This window comes from Agelaius tricolor, unplaced genomic scaffold, assembly GCF_023055355.1.
Source record: "Agelaius tricolor isolate 1412-34295 unplaced genomic scaffold, bAgeTri1.0.p SCAF_23, whole genome shotgun sequence".
Taxonomy (NCBI): domain Eukaryota; kingdom Metazoa; phylum Chordata; class Aves; order Passeriformes; family Icteridae; genus Agelaius; species Agelaius tricolor.
In genome coordinates this window covers 6159703-6174057 of record NW_027269283.1, presented here as the reverse complement: position 1 = coordinate 6174057, position 14355 = coordinate 6159703, and the positions used below count along the sequence as shown (strand labels likewise).

At 50.7% G+C, this 14355-nt stretch overlaps 1 protein-coding gene across 1 annotated transcript; it reads left to right on the top strand.

Moving 5' to 3' along the window:
- Positions 1-625: 625 nt before the first annotated feature.
- Positions 626-11063, top strand: LOC139599388 (BPI fold-containing family B member 4-like). Its single transcript, XM_071446652.1, has 15 exons — positions 626-845; positions 1608-1722; positions 2154-2258; positions 2481-2636; positions 4199-4262; positions 4610-4673; positions 5103-5194; positions 6221-6394; positions 6975-7028; positions 7594-7761; positions 7873-7940; positions 9023-9065; positions 9553-9616; positions 9955-10031; positions 10579-11063. Exons 1-15 carry the CDS (start codon positions 734-736, stop codon positions 10600-10602), a joined length of 1380 nt encoding a protein of 459 aa, XP_071302753.1. The 5' UTR covers positions 626-733; the 3' UTR covers positions 10603-11063.
- Positions 11064-14355: the final 3292 nt, after the last annotated feature.

Genomic DNA, 14355 nt, shown 5'->3' with positions numbered 1-14355 from the left:
GGCGTGTCCACTTGGCTGCAGGTTTTATATAAGGGATGCTACTTTCATCTCAGATGTGGGGAACAAAGGGACATCGCAGAGCCTCGAGGAGTCCAGAGGAGCCTGAGTGGAGCCAAGAGCCCATCCCAGCTGGCTGCAGCTGAGCCAGGTGACATCTTCTGTGTGCTGGTTGTGTGGTGGCAGGGTCCTCCTGCTGGAAGTGCTTGACTGCTTTGGTTGGAGGTTGTGCTGGGCACCAAGCTCCTGATCACCTCCCTGTGTCTGCTATGTCATAATTAAATTTATGTTAGTAGTTATTAAGTTATAACTTCTAGCTGGCTTATTTTTATCACTTGTTCTTTAGTTTATTGCTTTTGAAAGGTAGAAGGAGCACAGATAATCCCCAGATGCTTCCCTTGGCAAAGCCCCTCACCAAAAGACCTGTATTGTAGGGATACAGAAATAGCTTAAACATCAAGTTTGGCTTCTTTTGTGTGAACATTTTGGGCCAGTCACAAGGCATGAGGAAAGGGCTTTTATTGACCCACACGTGGAGCCTGTCCATGTGTGTGGACCTGAAGAAGGTTCTGTTGCTCTGGGCTTGAACAGAGTCTCCTTTGATCTAGATAAAGAGTAAAGGAGGGATTCCTTTCTTGACTTCTTTCCTCATAAAGACACTGGGGTCGCTTCTGAGAGTTTTTTCCCTCACTGTCCCCTCTGATGTCTCCCTTGCCAGCAGGGAAATCTTCTGGAGATGAAGGTTTTGAAGCTTTTTGGGATCATTTTTTTCTGTGGCCTCCTCTCACCCTCGCAGGAAGTCTTGTCTGGTCTGTCCTGCGCCGTCAGCCCGCGGGCAATGCAGAATGGTAACTACAAAAACACCCCCAAGCTGTGTTTGCTTTGAAAGCTCTGTGGGGGGTAAAACTTCCTGAGTTTTACTCCCCATCATCTTTATTTCATAATTCCTCAGGACGGCAGACTTTGCTCAGAGCCCCCGAGAGCCATCACCAGATTCATGGGTCAGGGAAATCTCTGCTCCAGGACTGGGGCATGTTTCAGCTCCAAGCAGCCACACAGAATTTCAGGGCTAGATCTGGGTTATTTCCTCTTTTTTTTTCCTCAGTTTCTCATTTCCATATTGGAGCAGCTGATATTTGACAAACAGCTGCTGTGAAGTAGCAGACATAATAATATTTGCAATGTTCAGGCTTGTTTCAAGTTGTTTCTACTAAAAAACTCCAAAAGCTGAAAGCAAAAACAAACAGGCAAAAAATCAACAAGTAAAAACCTCTTTGACAAAGGGGAGATGAGTTGTGAGTGGAATGCAGCCTCTGAGTGGGGTCACTGGTGCTCCTGGCAGTGCACAGCCAAGCTGTGATGTTTGAATTGGGGCCTGGGATGCTTTCCACGGCTGCTCCTCCTGTTTACTTCACCAAGGGCAGTTTTGGTTTGTTGCACCAAAGTTGTAAAATACCATCCCTGTGTTATTTTACTGCATGGAGACAGCTGATGTCTCTCCATGAGGAGTTCTGGGGAGTGGAGGGGCTTTGCTGTGCCAGGATGGATGTGTGTGAGGGGGGAGAGGTCACTGCTGCCCTCACTGGTCCTCACACACAGATGTTTTCCAGTTCTCTCAGATGCCATAATTCATAGTGGGCTCATCCACCAGCACCTGCAGGGTCTCGTGGTTCCCAACATCATGGGTGAAGGGAGTCAGCTGAGCTCTCCCACCAGCATCACGGAGTAAGTGCTTCCCTGTGAGTGCCCCTTCAGCATCAGTTCTGAACAAGACAGGCTGAGCTGTCCCTGGCAGGGCTGGCCTGGGCTGTTACCTTTGTTTTACTGTGGTACTGAAATTCTGACCCAATAATGTTAGTGTGGCCCTGGCAAGGCACACTGCAGGTTGTAGGTGCAGAGTGACAGCTCTGGTGGTGCTGTTAATGCTTGGCAGCACTGAGAGAGGCAAAAGGCACCACAGAGGGAAAAAGCAGACAGCTCTCCAAGGTCAGCTTCCACCCCAGTCTGGTTCCAGGCTGCCTTCTTGTAGCCAGCTGTCTCTCATCCTTGTACCTCCAGCTGGAGGTGGCTGGGGTGCTGTGGGTCCTCCCTGGGTGCAGCTGCTCAGCTGCTGGAAGGTGTTTTTCATTTGTGCCAGCCTTTGCTGTTGTTCACAGCCTGCACCTCATCAAGGTCCGGGTGCCCAGGCTGTCGGTGGTGCTGCTGCCAGGGATCGGGGTCCAGCTGACCATCGGGGCAAAGCTGCAGCTCAGAGGCAACTGGTGAGTGGGGATTCAGTGAGGGAAACCCCTACCCTGGCATATTTTGTGTCTCTTAAGGATTTTGAAGTGTTTGTTACCTAAAATAAAGTCACAGAGCAAAACAGACACCAAAAGATGACGTGTGGCATTGCAGGAAATGGAGAAGTCTGTTTCTCCTGGCTTTGGTGAGTTTCTGTGTGTAGAGGCTGAGAGATGCAATAATCCCATTTGCTTTTTTTGCAGCTTGGTTGGCCTGCTCTCAGAACTCATTGATATCTTAGTGGAGGTGAACATTACTGCAAACATTAAATGCACAAATTTTGAATCTGGCACGTTCCAGGTTGTCACTGAAGACTGTCTCTGCATTCTTGGGGCCATAAAGATCAAGGTCCTTTCTGGGTAAGTGCCTGTGGATTTATGTTTTTGTTATGTGCAATCCTCTCCTCTTTATTAATATGGACACTGTGCCAGGACACAGACAGAGCTCACTGATACAGAGCCAGGCCTCAGGGGTGGAATTTCTTCCCTATTGCCAATGCCAATTGCATCAGTGGAATGAGGGTTAATTTGCCCTGTTTGCCTGTGGAAATTTTAAGATCTGAAGCATGAGGTTTGGCACCTTTCCCAACACACTTTCTCTAGACTTAGCTGGAGAATTGATATCCAAAGGGTAGGAGTAATAGGGCTGGGAGGATTCCAGGAAAACAGGACCATTACATTCCCTGGTTTTGTACTCTGCCTTTGGCTGCTGTCCCATGCCTGGCATGTGGAGTTTCCCTCTGACTGCTGTGGTTGTGTGTAATTCCATGTAAATGTCCCATCTCTTGCTCAGTCTTATTAAATTTTTGACAGCAAGGATTTGCTGAATTCATGTATTGATGAACTCAGCTGTAAATTGATAACGGGAAATATTTTCTTCTATTGCTTTTGAATTACTCACTTTTCAGGTTCATTGAAATTCTCCTAATTAATTTTTGCATTATGCATTATATTTCAATCAGTGCAGCAGCTGATTTGAAAAATGCTGTGTGAGTGAACAGAGCAACACAACTCACCTGCTCTGGGGGTCATGGTTTAATTTTTAGCAGGATTAAAGTGATGGTTTGCAGGAAGTGAACTCCTAGGGGGGCAAGAGAAATGTAGATATACACAAATGACTTCATGGCAGCTCCTCAGATCCATTTGTAGGCAGAATTTGGGCATAAATAACAGGTGCTCTATGAATTCCTGCTGTCTGTGTCTTGCCAACTCAACAGTCCAGAAATATATTGATTATCAGACAAAACTGCCTCTGTGCTGCTGCAGGCATCACAGGTCCTGAGTGAGTTGTTCAGCAGCAGTGTGGAAATGTCACACAGCAGATTTCCCCTCTTGTTATTCCAGATGCAAATTGTTTGTTCCCAGTAAGTAACATGAAGATATTTCCTAACAGCTCCCTCTTCCCATAACTACAGCGCTGATTTAAATACCTGAGGGAGATACCAAGCACAAGGTTAGACTGTGAGAGGCTCACTCTTTTCATGCAGTGAAAGCTCCCTGAGAGCTGAAGGAAAGTTTTTCCCCACAGAAAGGGTGGTCAAGCACTGGAACAGGCTGCCCAGGGAAGTAGTAGAGACACCACCCCTGGAAGTGCTAAAAAATTGTGGCTATGGCACTTGAAGATGTGCTTTAGTGGGGAACATGGTGGTGGTGCAGAGCTGATGGTTGGACTTGATAATTTTAGATGTCTTTTCCAACCTTAATTCTGTGATTCTCAGCAATGAGTGAAATTCTCTCCCCAGTGGGGTAAGTGGCTCTTTTTTATCTCCAGCCCCTGCTCTGGTGAGCATCAGCCACAGCACTGGCCCTGAAGGGATGACTGAGGGTACAGGAGAATGCAAAATGAAACCTGGAGATCTTTTTGTCTCCTGTCCTGGAGCTTTGTTTGTGCTGGTTTTGAGGTTTTTTTCTTTCTTTTCCAGCTTGCTCACCCTGTCAGTGAATGAGCTGGTGCTTCGCCAGCTGACAGCGACTCTGCCTGCTTTGGTATGGCTGAGGATTGTGTTCCTATCACAGCTGAGGCACAGAAATACTGGGAAAAACTGGTTATGAGGGCACAGCAAGATCCACTGTCTCTCTGTGCTGCTCTCCCACATCACTGCCATGGGGCTGGGGTGTCCACAGGGCTGCTGCCTGTAGGGCAATGCCTCAGATCAAAGCATTTCAGTGTGGCCCCACAGCTCCAGGGATGCTCCAGTGCCCCAGGTGTTTCACAGCACCCCAGCTGTGTCTGTTGCCATGCAGCTTTTTCCCTGGTGGGGAAAGGAGGGCCTCTGGGCAGGGTGGGTGCTGGTGCTGGAGCTGAGCAGTCCCAGGTGTGCTTTGTGTTGCAGCTCTGTCCCGTGGTGGATATCGTGATGAACCTTGTGAACATCCATCTCCTGAGCACTCTCAATGGTGAGCGGCTTGGGGAGGGTGAGGCACTGCTGCCCTGTGCTTCCCACAGTGGGAACAGGACCCATTTCCTACACCAAGCCCCTCAGTGCATCAGCAGAAGTCCAGCACTTCTGCAGGGCTGTTGGTGAGCCTGGAATTCACACCCCAGCATTCCAGTGAACTGCTCCCACCTAAGCCCTCCTTATTCTATTTTTATGCATCACCTTTGGATTTTTCTTGTTTTCTTTGATGCTCTTTTTGTGCTATATCCTAAAGGCAGATCCCACCAAGCTGAATTTGGGGATGTTCTGGCCTTTTGGAGTATCAGCAAGCACCCCTGAGCCCTGAATGCTTGGACCTGTGTGGGTGTGGGGGCTGGTGGCCCCTGGGGCCAGGGGAGGTTGTGTTGCTGATTTCCCGGAGCTGTAACGATCCTTTTCCTGTGTGTAGCCGTGATCCCGGTCGGCACAGCAGGAACAATCCACTACCAGCTGGCCAGCATCCCCTACACCTCCGGCAAGTTCCTTGGGCTGGATTTAGATGTAAGTGAATGCTGGGCAGCGGGACCCTGGGAGCCTGGCTGTGCATTCCATCATCCCATGGGAGCTGTAGAATCCCACGAGGAGCTGGGCTTATGATTTGTCCTGGAAATGCAGCTCCTAAGTGCTTAGATCTTTATCCAAATCACCACGAAGTGATTGTGTGGGCTCTTCTTCTCGTGCTCTGTGTGCCACCCCAACCTGAGCCTGCCCCAGGCTGTGTCTGTTGGATGTAGCTGCTGGGATGAGCAGTTCTCCTTCTCATGGCATGAGCAGTTCTCCTCCCCTTGCCCTGCAGTCCTGGTGTTGGTGCTTTTTGCCTTTGCTGTTAGTCTCTGCGATGGGTGAATGATAAACCAGGCTAACAGATGCATTTTTTACCTCTGTGTCACTGTAAGGGAAAAAAACCCCCAAACAGCAGAAAGCAAGCTACTTGCTAACAGGAGAGCTTTAAAAAGCAAGCAGCTGGACAGAAGCAAGTGGGGGAAAAAATCCAGCAAAAAAAGTAAACCACTTGCTAAAAAAACCAAGCAGCTAGACAGAAGCCAGTGGGACATGAGCACTAAAGAGGAGCAGAGGCTGAAAGGAAGCACTGCAGCTTATGAAACCCATGCTGCTGAGCTAACTTTGCTGAAATGACTTCATTGGGAGGAGCTTTTGCCCCCAAGCCCCCCGGATGGTTAGAATCAGTCTCCTTAGCAAAGAGTTGGTGTCAGTGCGGGTGTCTGTGCAGCTGGAGGGTGGCTGGGGCGGGTCTGGGATCACTGTGAGCAGCACCATCACCCCTTGGTGCCTGGAGTGACACCTCAGGGATGGAGTGAAGCACTGATTTGTGATGTGGACAGTGTGTTAGTAGCTAATGGCACCTCAGTAAGGCAGGCTTGCCTTTGTCAGCTCCTGCCATCTATGAAACAGAGCGACCTGCTCAAGTCCGGTGCTTTCCCGAGGGATGTTCACCCGGCACTGCTGCACTCCTGTGAGATCTGACCATGCTTCGAGGGCTGATGTCCGTGTCACCTCTCTTTGCAGGGCGTGGTGAAGCAGGTGGGAGGCAGCACCATCCCCCACGACTCATCCCCCTCTGCTTTGCCTCCTCTGATGGACCGGCTCCTGCTCTTGGTGATGCGCCAGAGCTTCCTCAATGCAGTCCTGTCCCTCCTGCTCCAGCTGCCCCCACAGACCTTCCCCTGCACGCCAGACGTTGTGAGTACAGCAGGGCTGTGTTTCGTGCTGGAGTGGGTGACAAGGGACAGTAACAGCATCAGGGAGGGCTGTTTGTGCCTGTCCCTGGCTGTGCATTGTGTGTGAGCTCGTTGCCAGCACTGCCTCCCTCCTGCCCTTCTCAGAGAGCTGCAATAGCACCTGCACTGCCCAGCTGTGCTCTTGTCTGCAAGGACACCCCTGGGGACACTGGTTGAGAGCAGCTGTGCACTGCTTGTGCCATGGACTCCTGCAGGCTGTCAGCCTTTCAAGGAGTCTGCAAAGTGCCACAGAGAAAAGACATTGCATGTCTGCAGTGCCATTCCCTGGGTGTTTGCATTTCCCATGCCTCTGATCTCTACTTCCCATGGGAAGTGTTGGGGTCCGCACACGGCAGGTGTTGAAAGACGCTGGGGAACATCACCTTCCACCTTAACAACCACCAGGATTCACCCTGACAGCTGGGGAGCAGTGGAGAGAGTGGGGGGCTCAGGGTGCCGTGTGGTGGGGTGGCCCAGCAGGATGGGAGTTGTTGGAATCAGCTGGAGGGCTCACTGGGGCTCCTGGTGCTTCTGTTCCTCAGTTCTCCGGTGCCAGCCGCCTGCGCGAGGCCGTGTGGACCATCGCTCCTGCTGGGGTGAGCAGCTTGTCCTGGCTCAAGGCTTCGTGTAAAGCTCTCCAGGATACACCTGGATGTGCCACCATGCCCCTGCCAAAGGTCCCCAGTCTTCTGCTCCCCTCCTCTTGCACCAGCATGGCCTGAGCCTGTCCTGCTGCCCAACCAGCTGGGAGTGGGAGAAGGGACTGGGGCTTTGCACAGCCCTGCCCAGTACCCCTGTGTGCCATTGTCTGTTCCAGCCTTCTGCTCCCTGAAGAGGGGAAAGCCTTCTCTCAGCCTGTAGCCATTGCCATAGAAAGCTGACAAATCTCTCCTGTTTCCTGTGTATCCCATTTCTTGGGCACCCTCTGACACCCACAGTCCTCTCTGTGTCCACCTTGCCTTCCTCATCCCTTCTGCCCTCAGCATGAGAGCTGATCCATGCTGCTGGCCCTGTAATTTGGCTTGTCCAGGCTGTGTGTGACCTGGGGGAGGCCCTGTGGAGCTATGGGGCTGTGAGAGTCTGCCCGAGGACTGCCAGTCCCCTGCCTGGCTGGTGTGTGGGGTGCCAGCAGCCAGCTCCATGTGTCCCCAATTCCCACAGTGCTCTGCCTGCAGCGGGACCAGTCCTCTGAGCATCAAACTGGTGTTGAGAGGAAACCCGCTCATCCTCTTGGAAGAAAACAAAGCCAGTGTCAAGCTTTCAGTCCTGATTCAGCTGTTTGGTAACCACTTAGATGGGTCCATCCTCAACTTCCTGCTGCTGAAGGCTGTAAGTGTGGAGGGAGCTGCCTCGGGGGGGTGCAGTTTGCAGCCAGCTGGGTGAGAGGTGGCTGGGATGGGGATTTTTCCATCTGCTGAACCTCTCCCTCTCTGCCTGCAGGACCTTGCTCTAAATGTCCGTGTGTCCATTGTTGGGGGCAGGCTGATGCTGCAGCTGGCCTTGGGCAGGTGAGCTGTCCCCTCACACAGGTGGGGACATTCTCTGTGCTGCAATGGTAGCTCTGGGGTTCCTGCCTTGAAATGTTTTCTGTGTCTGTAAGCCACATTCTGAATGTGAATGTGAATTCATCTGAATTCACATTCATCTGAATGTGAGAATTTCATACCTGACTGATGGCATAAGGCAGATGGGGTAGTTCAGGAAGGATTGCAGCAGTTGGAAAGTTTTAAGAGGCTGGAGGAAAAGTGTGTCAGTTTTATAACAAGGAGGAATGAGGTAACCTGAATAATTGTAAGACTGTCAGCTTGACTTTGATCCTGGGCAGTGGTTCGAAATGCCTGATATTGGACATGAATGATAAAGCAGTAAAGGAAAGTGCTGTCATTAATGCCAGTCAAGGCATGATTAAAGATTGGAGAGCATTCCTTATAGCTGGAGGTTTGAGGATTTGGGGCCATTTAGCTTGTCAAAGAGCTGGATTTAGAAGCAAAATTGGCATAGCTTGTATGCAGCGATATAGGGAATAGAAATGCGTCAAAAGGCTTTTAATTCAATAGACAAGGGTATAACAAGATTCAATAGAAGTAGAAAAGAGAAATTGAAAGTGGAAATAAAGCATCCATTTTAGGTATGGATAGTCGTGTGATTGCAGTGATAGATGAGGAGCTGTAGCAAATTCACCAGACTGTGTGCTTTTACATAGAATCACAGAGTGGTTTGGGTTGGAAGGGATCTTAAAGATCATCCAGTTCCAGCCCCCCTGCCACAGGAAGCTCTGCTCCCAGCTGGGCAGGAGCTGTCTCCTTCCTGAAAGTGAAGGGAGGGAGAGGGAAGGCGCAGCCAGGAGCTGTGTGCCCTGCTGCAGTGCTGCATCATTGACAAGCAAATTAAAATTAGGTTAAGCTTTTATTTTCCTGCTTTCTTTTCTCTCTTGCAAGTGTGCCAGCCCCTGTTTTTCATGTCACAATGCAGGTGTCCCTTTGTGGGTCTCTGCCCAGGGGCTGAGTGTGCTTGGAGGTGGCCGGGTCTGGCGTTGAGCTCTGGCTGGTGCCTTGTGTCTGACCTGCTGTTTGCTCTCCTTTCCCTGCAGCACTTCCCTCTCCTTGGAGTCTTCTGATGTTGGCATCAGTAATGTAAGTCTCTAGCACGAGTCGGGGCTTTACTGGGCAGGGAGAGCAGCCAAGCATGATGCCCTGTGGCTCTTGTGGAGGGAGGGAGCCAGGCAGTGGCTGTGGGATGCTCTGATGGATTACCCCTGCTGATGGTCAGAGCTGTTAGCTGCTCTGTGGTGTAGGTTGTAGCAATTCCTCTGTTGCTGGGGTTTCTTTTTCCCTTCTGCCTTTTCTAATAAAGAAAATGTAAAGCTGAAATCTGTTTGTTTATTCACCTCTGCTTGGGCAAAGCTCACACTGAGCTGCAGCAGAAGTGTCACGAGGCAGAAGTTTTTCTAAAGGAAGGACTGAATACAAATTGAAGAAGAAAAGTAGATTCACTTCAAAGAGAAGAGGGACTGTTCTTTTGCTGTGTCAGTGGGCAGTGGTTTGCAGTCCCAAGGGTCCTGCTTGCTACTGGCATGGGCCAGGCAGTGCTGCCTACATGGTTGTTCCTTCTCTGATTCAGATCTCCACCCTGAAGCCCCACTGCAGCAATTTGCTTGTGGAAACATTCATGCCTGCCATCAATGGTAAGGTGACCTGGATGGCTGTAATGCTGGGAGCACTTGGAGCTCTGGGCAAGGAGGGAGCTCTGTGTCTGTGTCTGTGTGGGTGTGTGGGTGGGTAGGTTTGGGAGAGGTACAAGGAGTGCTGGAGCCATTAAAATCCTGAAATCCCAATTTTGAGGATGTAGTTAAAAGTCCAACCTTATATTTCCACCATCCCACCCCAGCACCAGTTCTGGCAGCAGCCAGTGATGGAGAACTAAGGAAAGCCAAGCACACAGTGATGGCCTGGGAAGCCCTGCTCCCTGTGCCCTCCCTGGAGCAGCTCTGTGGTGGGCTGAGGACCTGTCTGTCCCCTGCAGGTGCCCTGAGCATGGGGATCCCTCTGCCCAAGGTGCTGCGCATTCCCCTGGTGAATGTGGATTTTCAGATAAAAGCGGTGAGTGCTCTGATGGCTTCTCCCTCCTGTAAGGCTCCAGGGCTGGTCACAGGACCCTGCCAGTGCTGGCTGTGTGTGCAAGGGCTGTAGAATTCAATCCTTGAAAGACTGAAAGGGCTGCTCTGTCTGACCTCCCTGGTCAGGGAATGTTCCTGAGGATGTGATGCCCACACAAGGTGTGGGCCCGGCTGCAACATGAGCAGTGCTCAGGCACTGGGGCAGGTCCCAGTTTCCTGTCCAGAGCCTCTTTTCTTTCTGAGGAACTCAGTGGGAGCAGCTCTGATGTGGATCCAGGCATTCAGGCAAGCCCTCTCCAGTGGCACCATTCAAAGAATCCTGAATTGCCCCAAGTTCCAGCCCTGTTCACCCTGGAGGTGTCCTGGAGGAGCCAGGCCATTCCCCAACACCTCCCAAAGAGTTCTGTGTCCTCCTTGTTACAAACTGGACATGAGGACTTCTGCAGGAGGTTCTGTCTTTGCTGTGTGTTGTGAACCAACATTTCTGGATGGGAAATAATGTGTTTGTGTTTCTCCCTGCTCTCCTCCAGGGCCTGATCGTGTTTCTGGTGTGAGCTGTGCAGCCTGAGGCACGGAGAGGACTGTGGGGGCAGAGAGAGGAAGAGAGCAGCGAGAGTGGAATGCCAGGATCAGCATTATCTCCTTTTTTTTACTAAACTTGATTCAAGATTCTTGGTAATATTTAAGGTACTTTAAAATGATTTGGCTTGTGTGAGTACAGTTTGACTTAGAAACCTGACTGGCAGCTCTGTGTACAAACATTTATTTAGAGAAGCTGGAGTGATTTTGGGGTCACAGTCACAGCAGTTGGATGTGGTGCTGCAGCGGAATTGGGGAATTTGTTCTGAGGTAGAATTTTTCCTGATAGAATGGAAAAGTGAATTTGTTGCATGTGGCTTCTGAAGTGAATCTCCCCATCCTTGCCCAGGAGGATCTGAAGTGCTCAGTGGGAGCTCAGCATACATTTGTCATGTAACTCTTTTAATAAATGTTCCTACTTTTTTAGTGCTTGGAATGGGATTCTGGTTTCTGATGCTTCTCAGGGTGAGCTTCTGTCCTGCCTCCACTCTGGGATCTTGCTCCTTTGTGACAATCAATATTTTGAGTTTGGGTTTGAAAGATCTTCCCACTTTAACTTCCTGAGGAAAAGAAATGAACTTTCAGTGGCTCCTCCTGGCCTGATAACCTGCTGACCAAATGCTAATCCACAAGCAGAAATCAAAATTAAATCGAATTTCCAAAGGTCGTGAAGCATTTCCTAATAGAATCTGGAGGGAAAACTTCCTTAGCAGAGGAATGAGAGGTCTGACAGCCCTGGAGAGCAACCAAGTGCCTGCCAGAGCCACGTCTGCTTAGGCTGATGTCACAGCCTGTTGGTCTCTGCATACCACAGTGACAAGAATCTCAGCATTTTGGATTTTAAAAAGCCCAAATTATTCTGTGTTAAAAAATTTACAAATCTCAGGTTTTAAATGTCCTCTCCAACAGCAGTTTTTCCCAGCACTGGATGATATTACAAGTGTGTGACTTACTTCTTGTGTCCCCAGAGGTTGTGGCAGTCTGGCACTGAGCAGGTGAGGCATGGGGCAATATTCCACCCTGCATTTCTGCCTGGAGGAAGGAACAGTTCAGTGCCTGTGGGGCCAAACCTGTCCTGCTGCAGGAGCTCCCAGCATCACTGTGAGATGCTGCAGAGGAATCACTGAACATGGCAGAGGAGGTGCTGGGCCCATTGGGGGTCCCTCTTTGTGTGAACTGGCCAGCACTCCTGAGCTGTGCCAAACACAAACCTGCTGTCACACACTGTCACCACATGCCTTGTGTCCAGCAGAAAGGCTTTGGGTGGGTTGAAGACCATGCTGACACTGAAGATGGGCGTCCTGGAGAGTACAAACAGCTCTTTTGGTTCCCAGCGTGGTGCAGGCTGATGCTGCCTGTGGTGCTGTGCTCCCAGGGACTGTTCAGCTGCTGGTGACACAAGCCTGGTCCTGTTCCTGGGCAGAAGTGCTGCTCCTGTGTGGTGACACTGAAGCACTGAGCTGGGTACAGCCCCATCACCAGCTGAACCCCTGTGGGGTGAGGTGCCAGCAAGAGTCAAGGCTGTGGAGCTTTGGAACCTGCTCAGGAGCCAGGAGCAGGAGCTCAGATCCCTTTGCTGATGTTCTCTGACACCAGCACGCCCTTGGAGCTGGCAGAGCAGGCTCTGGGGGTCTGTGGGACCCTGGAGGATGGGATGAGTGACAACTCCCCAGCAACCTGTGCTGGCATCTGCTTTGTGCCTCTCCAGGGCTCCTGCACTGCTGGGACTCGGTGTCTCCATCCATCCTTTTTGCCCACAGGTGGCAGAACAGGCTGTGTTGATACAAGGTTTTGTTCTGGTTCCTGAGCAAACACCTTCTGGACAGTGAGTAAAGTTTAGGGCCCCTTTTCATTCCTGTTTGGCCATCACTTCTGTGTGTACTCTGCTCTACTGGGAGGCATTCATTCCTCTGGCACATTACAGAGGGCTCTGTGATCTGGCACTGTCCCAGAGCCTCTGCTTGTCTTGAGAAAGAAAACAGTGTGGCAAGAATGTGTGATGAGAGCTTGCTGCTGCATGGAGAGCTGGCACAGCGAGCCTAGGGTCACAGAGGAGTGGAAAAGTCAACTTGTGCCCCTGGAAAAGGCTTTTCCTCTTGGGGTCTGGCCTTCATCATGCTGCTCATCACATGGGACTGAGGGAGAAGCAGCAGAGGAGCAATTTCCAAAGGGAAAGGCAGCATCTTCTCAGTGGTACTTGTCACTTCTGCAACTTGTACATCCAATGCTCTGAATTTCCAGTGGCTTCAGGAGTATATCCAGAGCAGAAAACTGCAACCCAGAACCCTTAACAGCTGGGATAATCCTGTTCAGGAAAGTTTCTTTAACACTGGAACCTTGACAGGCTGGGAAATCTTTTGCTGGGTGAGCAGCAGGAGGGGTTGCCAGGGACTGGCTGTGCTGCTGGTGGCCTGGGGGTTTGCTGGAGCTCTCTGGCTCTTGCTCCAGCAGTGCCCCTGGCAAAAGCTTCATCCCTCTGCTGTTTTGTGGGCGCTGAAGGAGGGGCTTGTTCCCCCTGCTCTAGGGTCTGAATCATCTGGCAAGTGCATGCTGCTCCATGCGCCAGTAGTGAGGGAAGCTGGGGGTCACCAGGCAGCTCCTCCTGCAGGACCGCCCAGGAAAGTGATGGATTTTGTGTTTGCCAAGGGGGCTAATGCAAGCAATTCTTTCAGCATTCCTTTTCCCTGGCTGTGCTGGGGGTCTCAGTAAATGGGGTGACTGGAGGGAGCAGCAGATGACCCCCATTCTCCAGCATGAGGCAGCTCTAAGATGTGGCTATTCCCGGGTGGGGCTGAGAGTTGTGGGTGCAGCTCCTGAGACTCCAGCCCAGCACTGGAGAGGCAGAGTCATGCAGTGGAGCTTGGAGCCAGAATATTCCCTGCCAAAGAAATGCATCTTTTCACTACTGTAGCTTATTCCTTTTGGGAAACTGGTTTAACATATATTAGCCAAAGAATAATGGTTGCAGCTCTACCAGGAAGCTTTTATTAGGAGCTGTTTCTGCTATGGCCAACCTCAGGCATTAACATCATTAGTCAGGTCCCCACTCCGGGCATATAAACCTTCAGGGTTCTTTACTCCTTGCAGTAAATCAACCTGGCTTGTTTTGTTTGCTTTTCCTATTTCTGAGCCTTTGAAATAGAACATTTTGAAGTATTTTTCAGCAGCTTCAGAGGCTAGAAATGATGGGTATAGTTGTAGCAAGTGAAAGCAGATGTAGATATAATTAATAAGGTTTTGTGGTTACGTGAAGCATCACCATGGGAGAGCTGAGGTGGGAGCTGCATGATCAGGGATGAGGATTCTCCTCCTGGGCATCAGCACAGCCTCATGTTCACCCTGTCTGGGGTAGATGCCAACAGCACCCAGTAATTGAGTGGCTGGGGCAGCATTTGAAGCTCTGTTACCACCCACCCTCCCCTTTTGGATGCCTGTGTCTGCTGTGGGTGTTTTTCCCTCCCTTTATGTTCCTGAAAAACCTGGAGATGTGTTTGGTCAGTAGGAAAGAGCATCCCAATGCCGGCGAGCACGGCGCCGGCGCAGTCCGACGCCTGCAGTCCCCTCTCATTCAGCATCTCCTCTGTGATGAGCTTTCTCAGAAGCAAAGTGTTGAAAATATAACTGCCTTCAGGTCTAAAATTAGAAACCATTCTGCAGACTGATTTCCTCCCCCTCCTCTTCTTTCTGACCCAGGAAACTCACCAGCTGTAATGTTCCCATAGTAACAC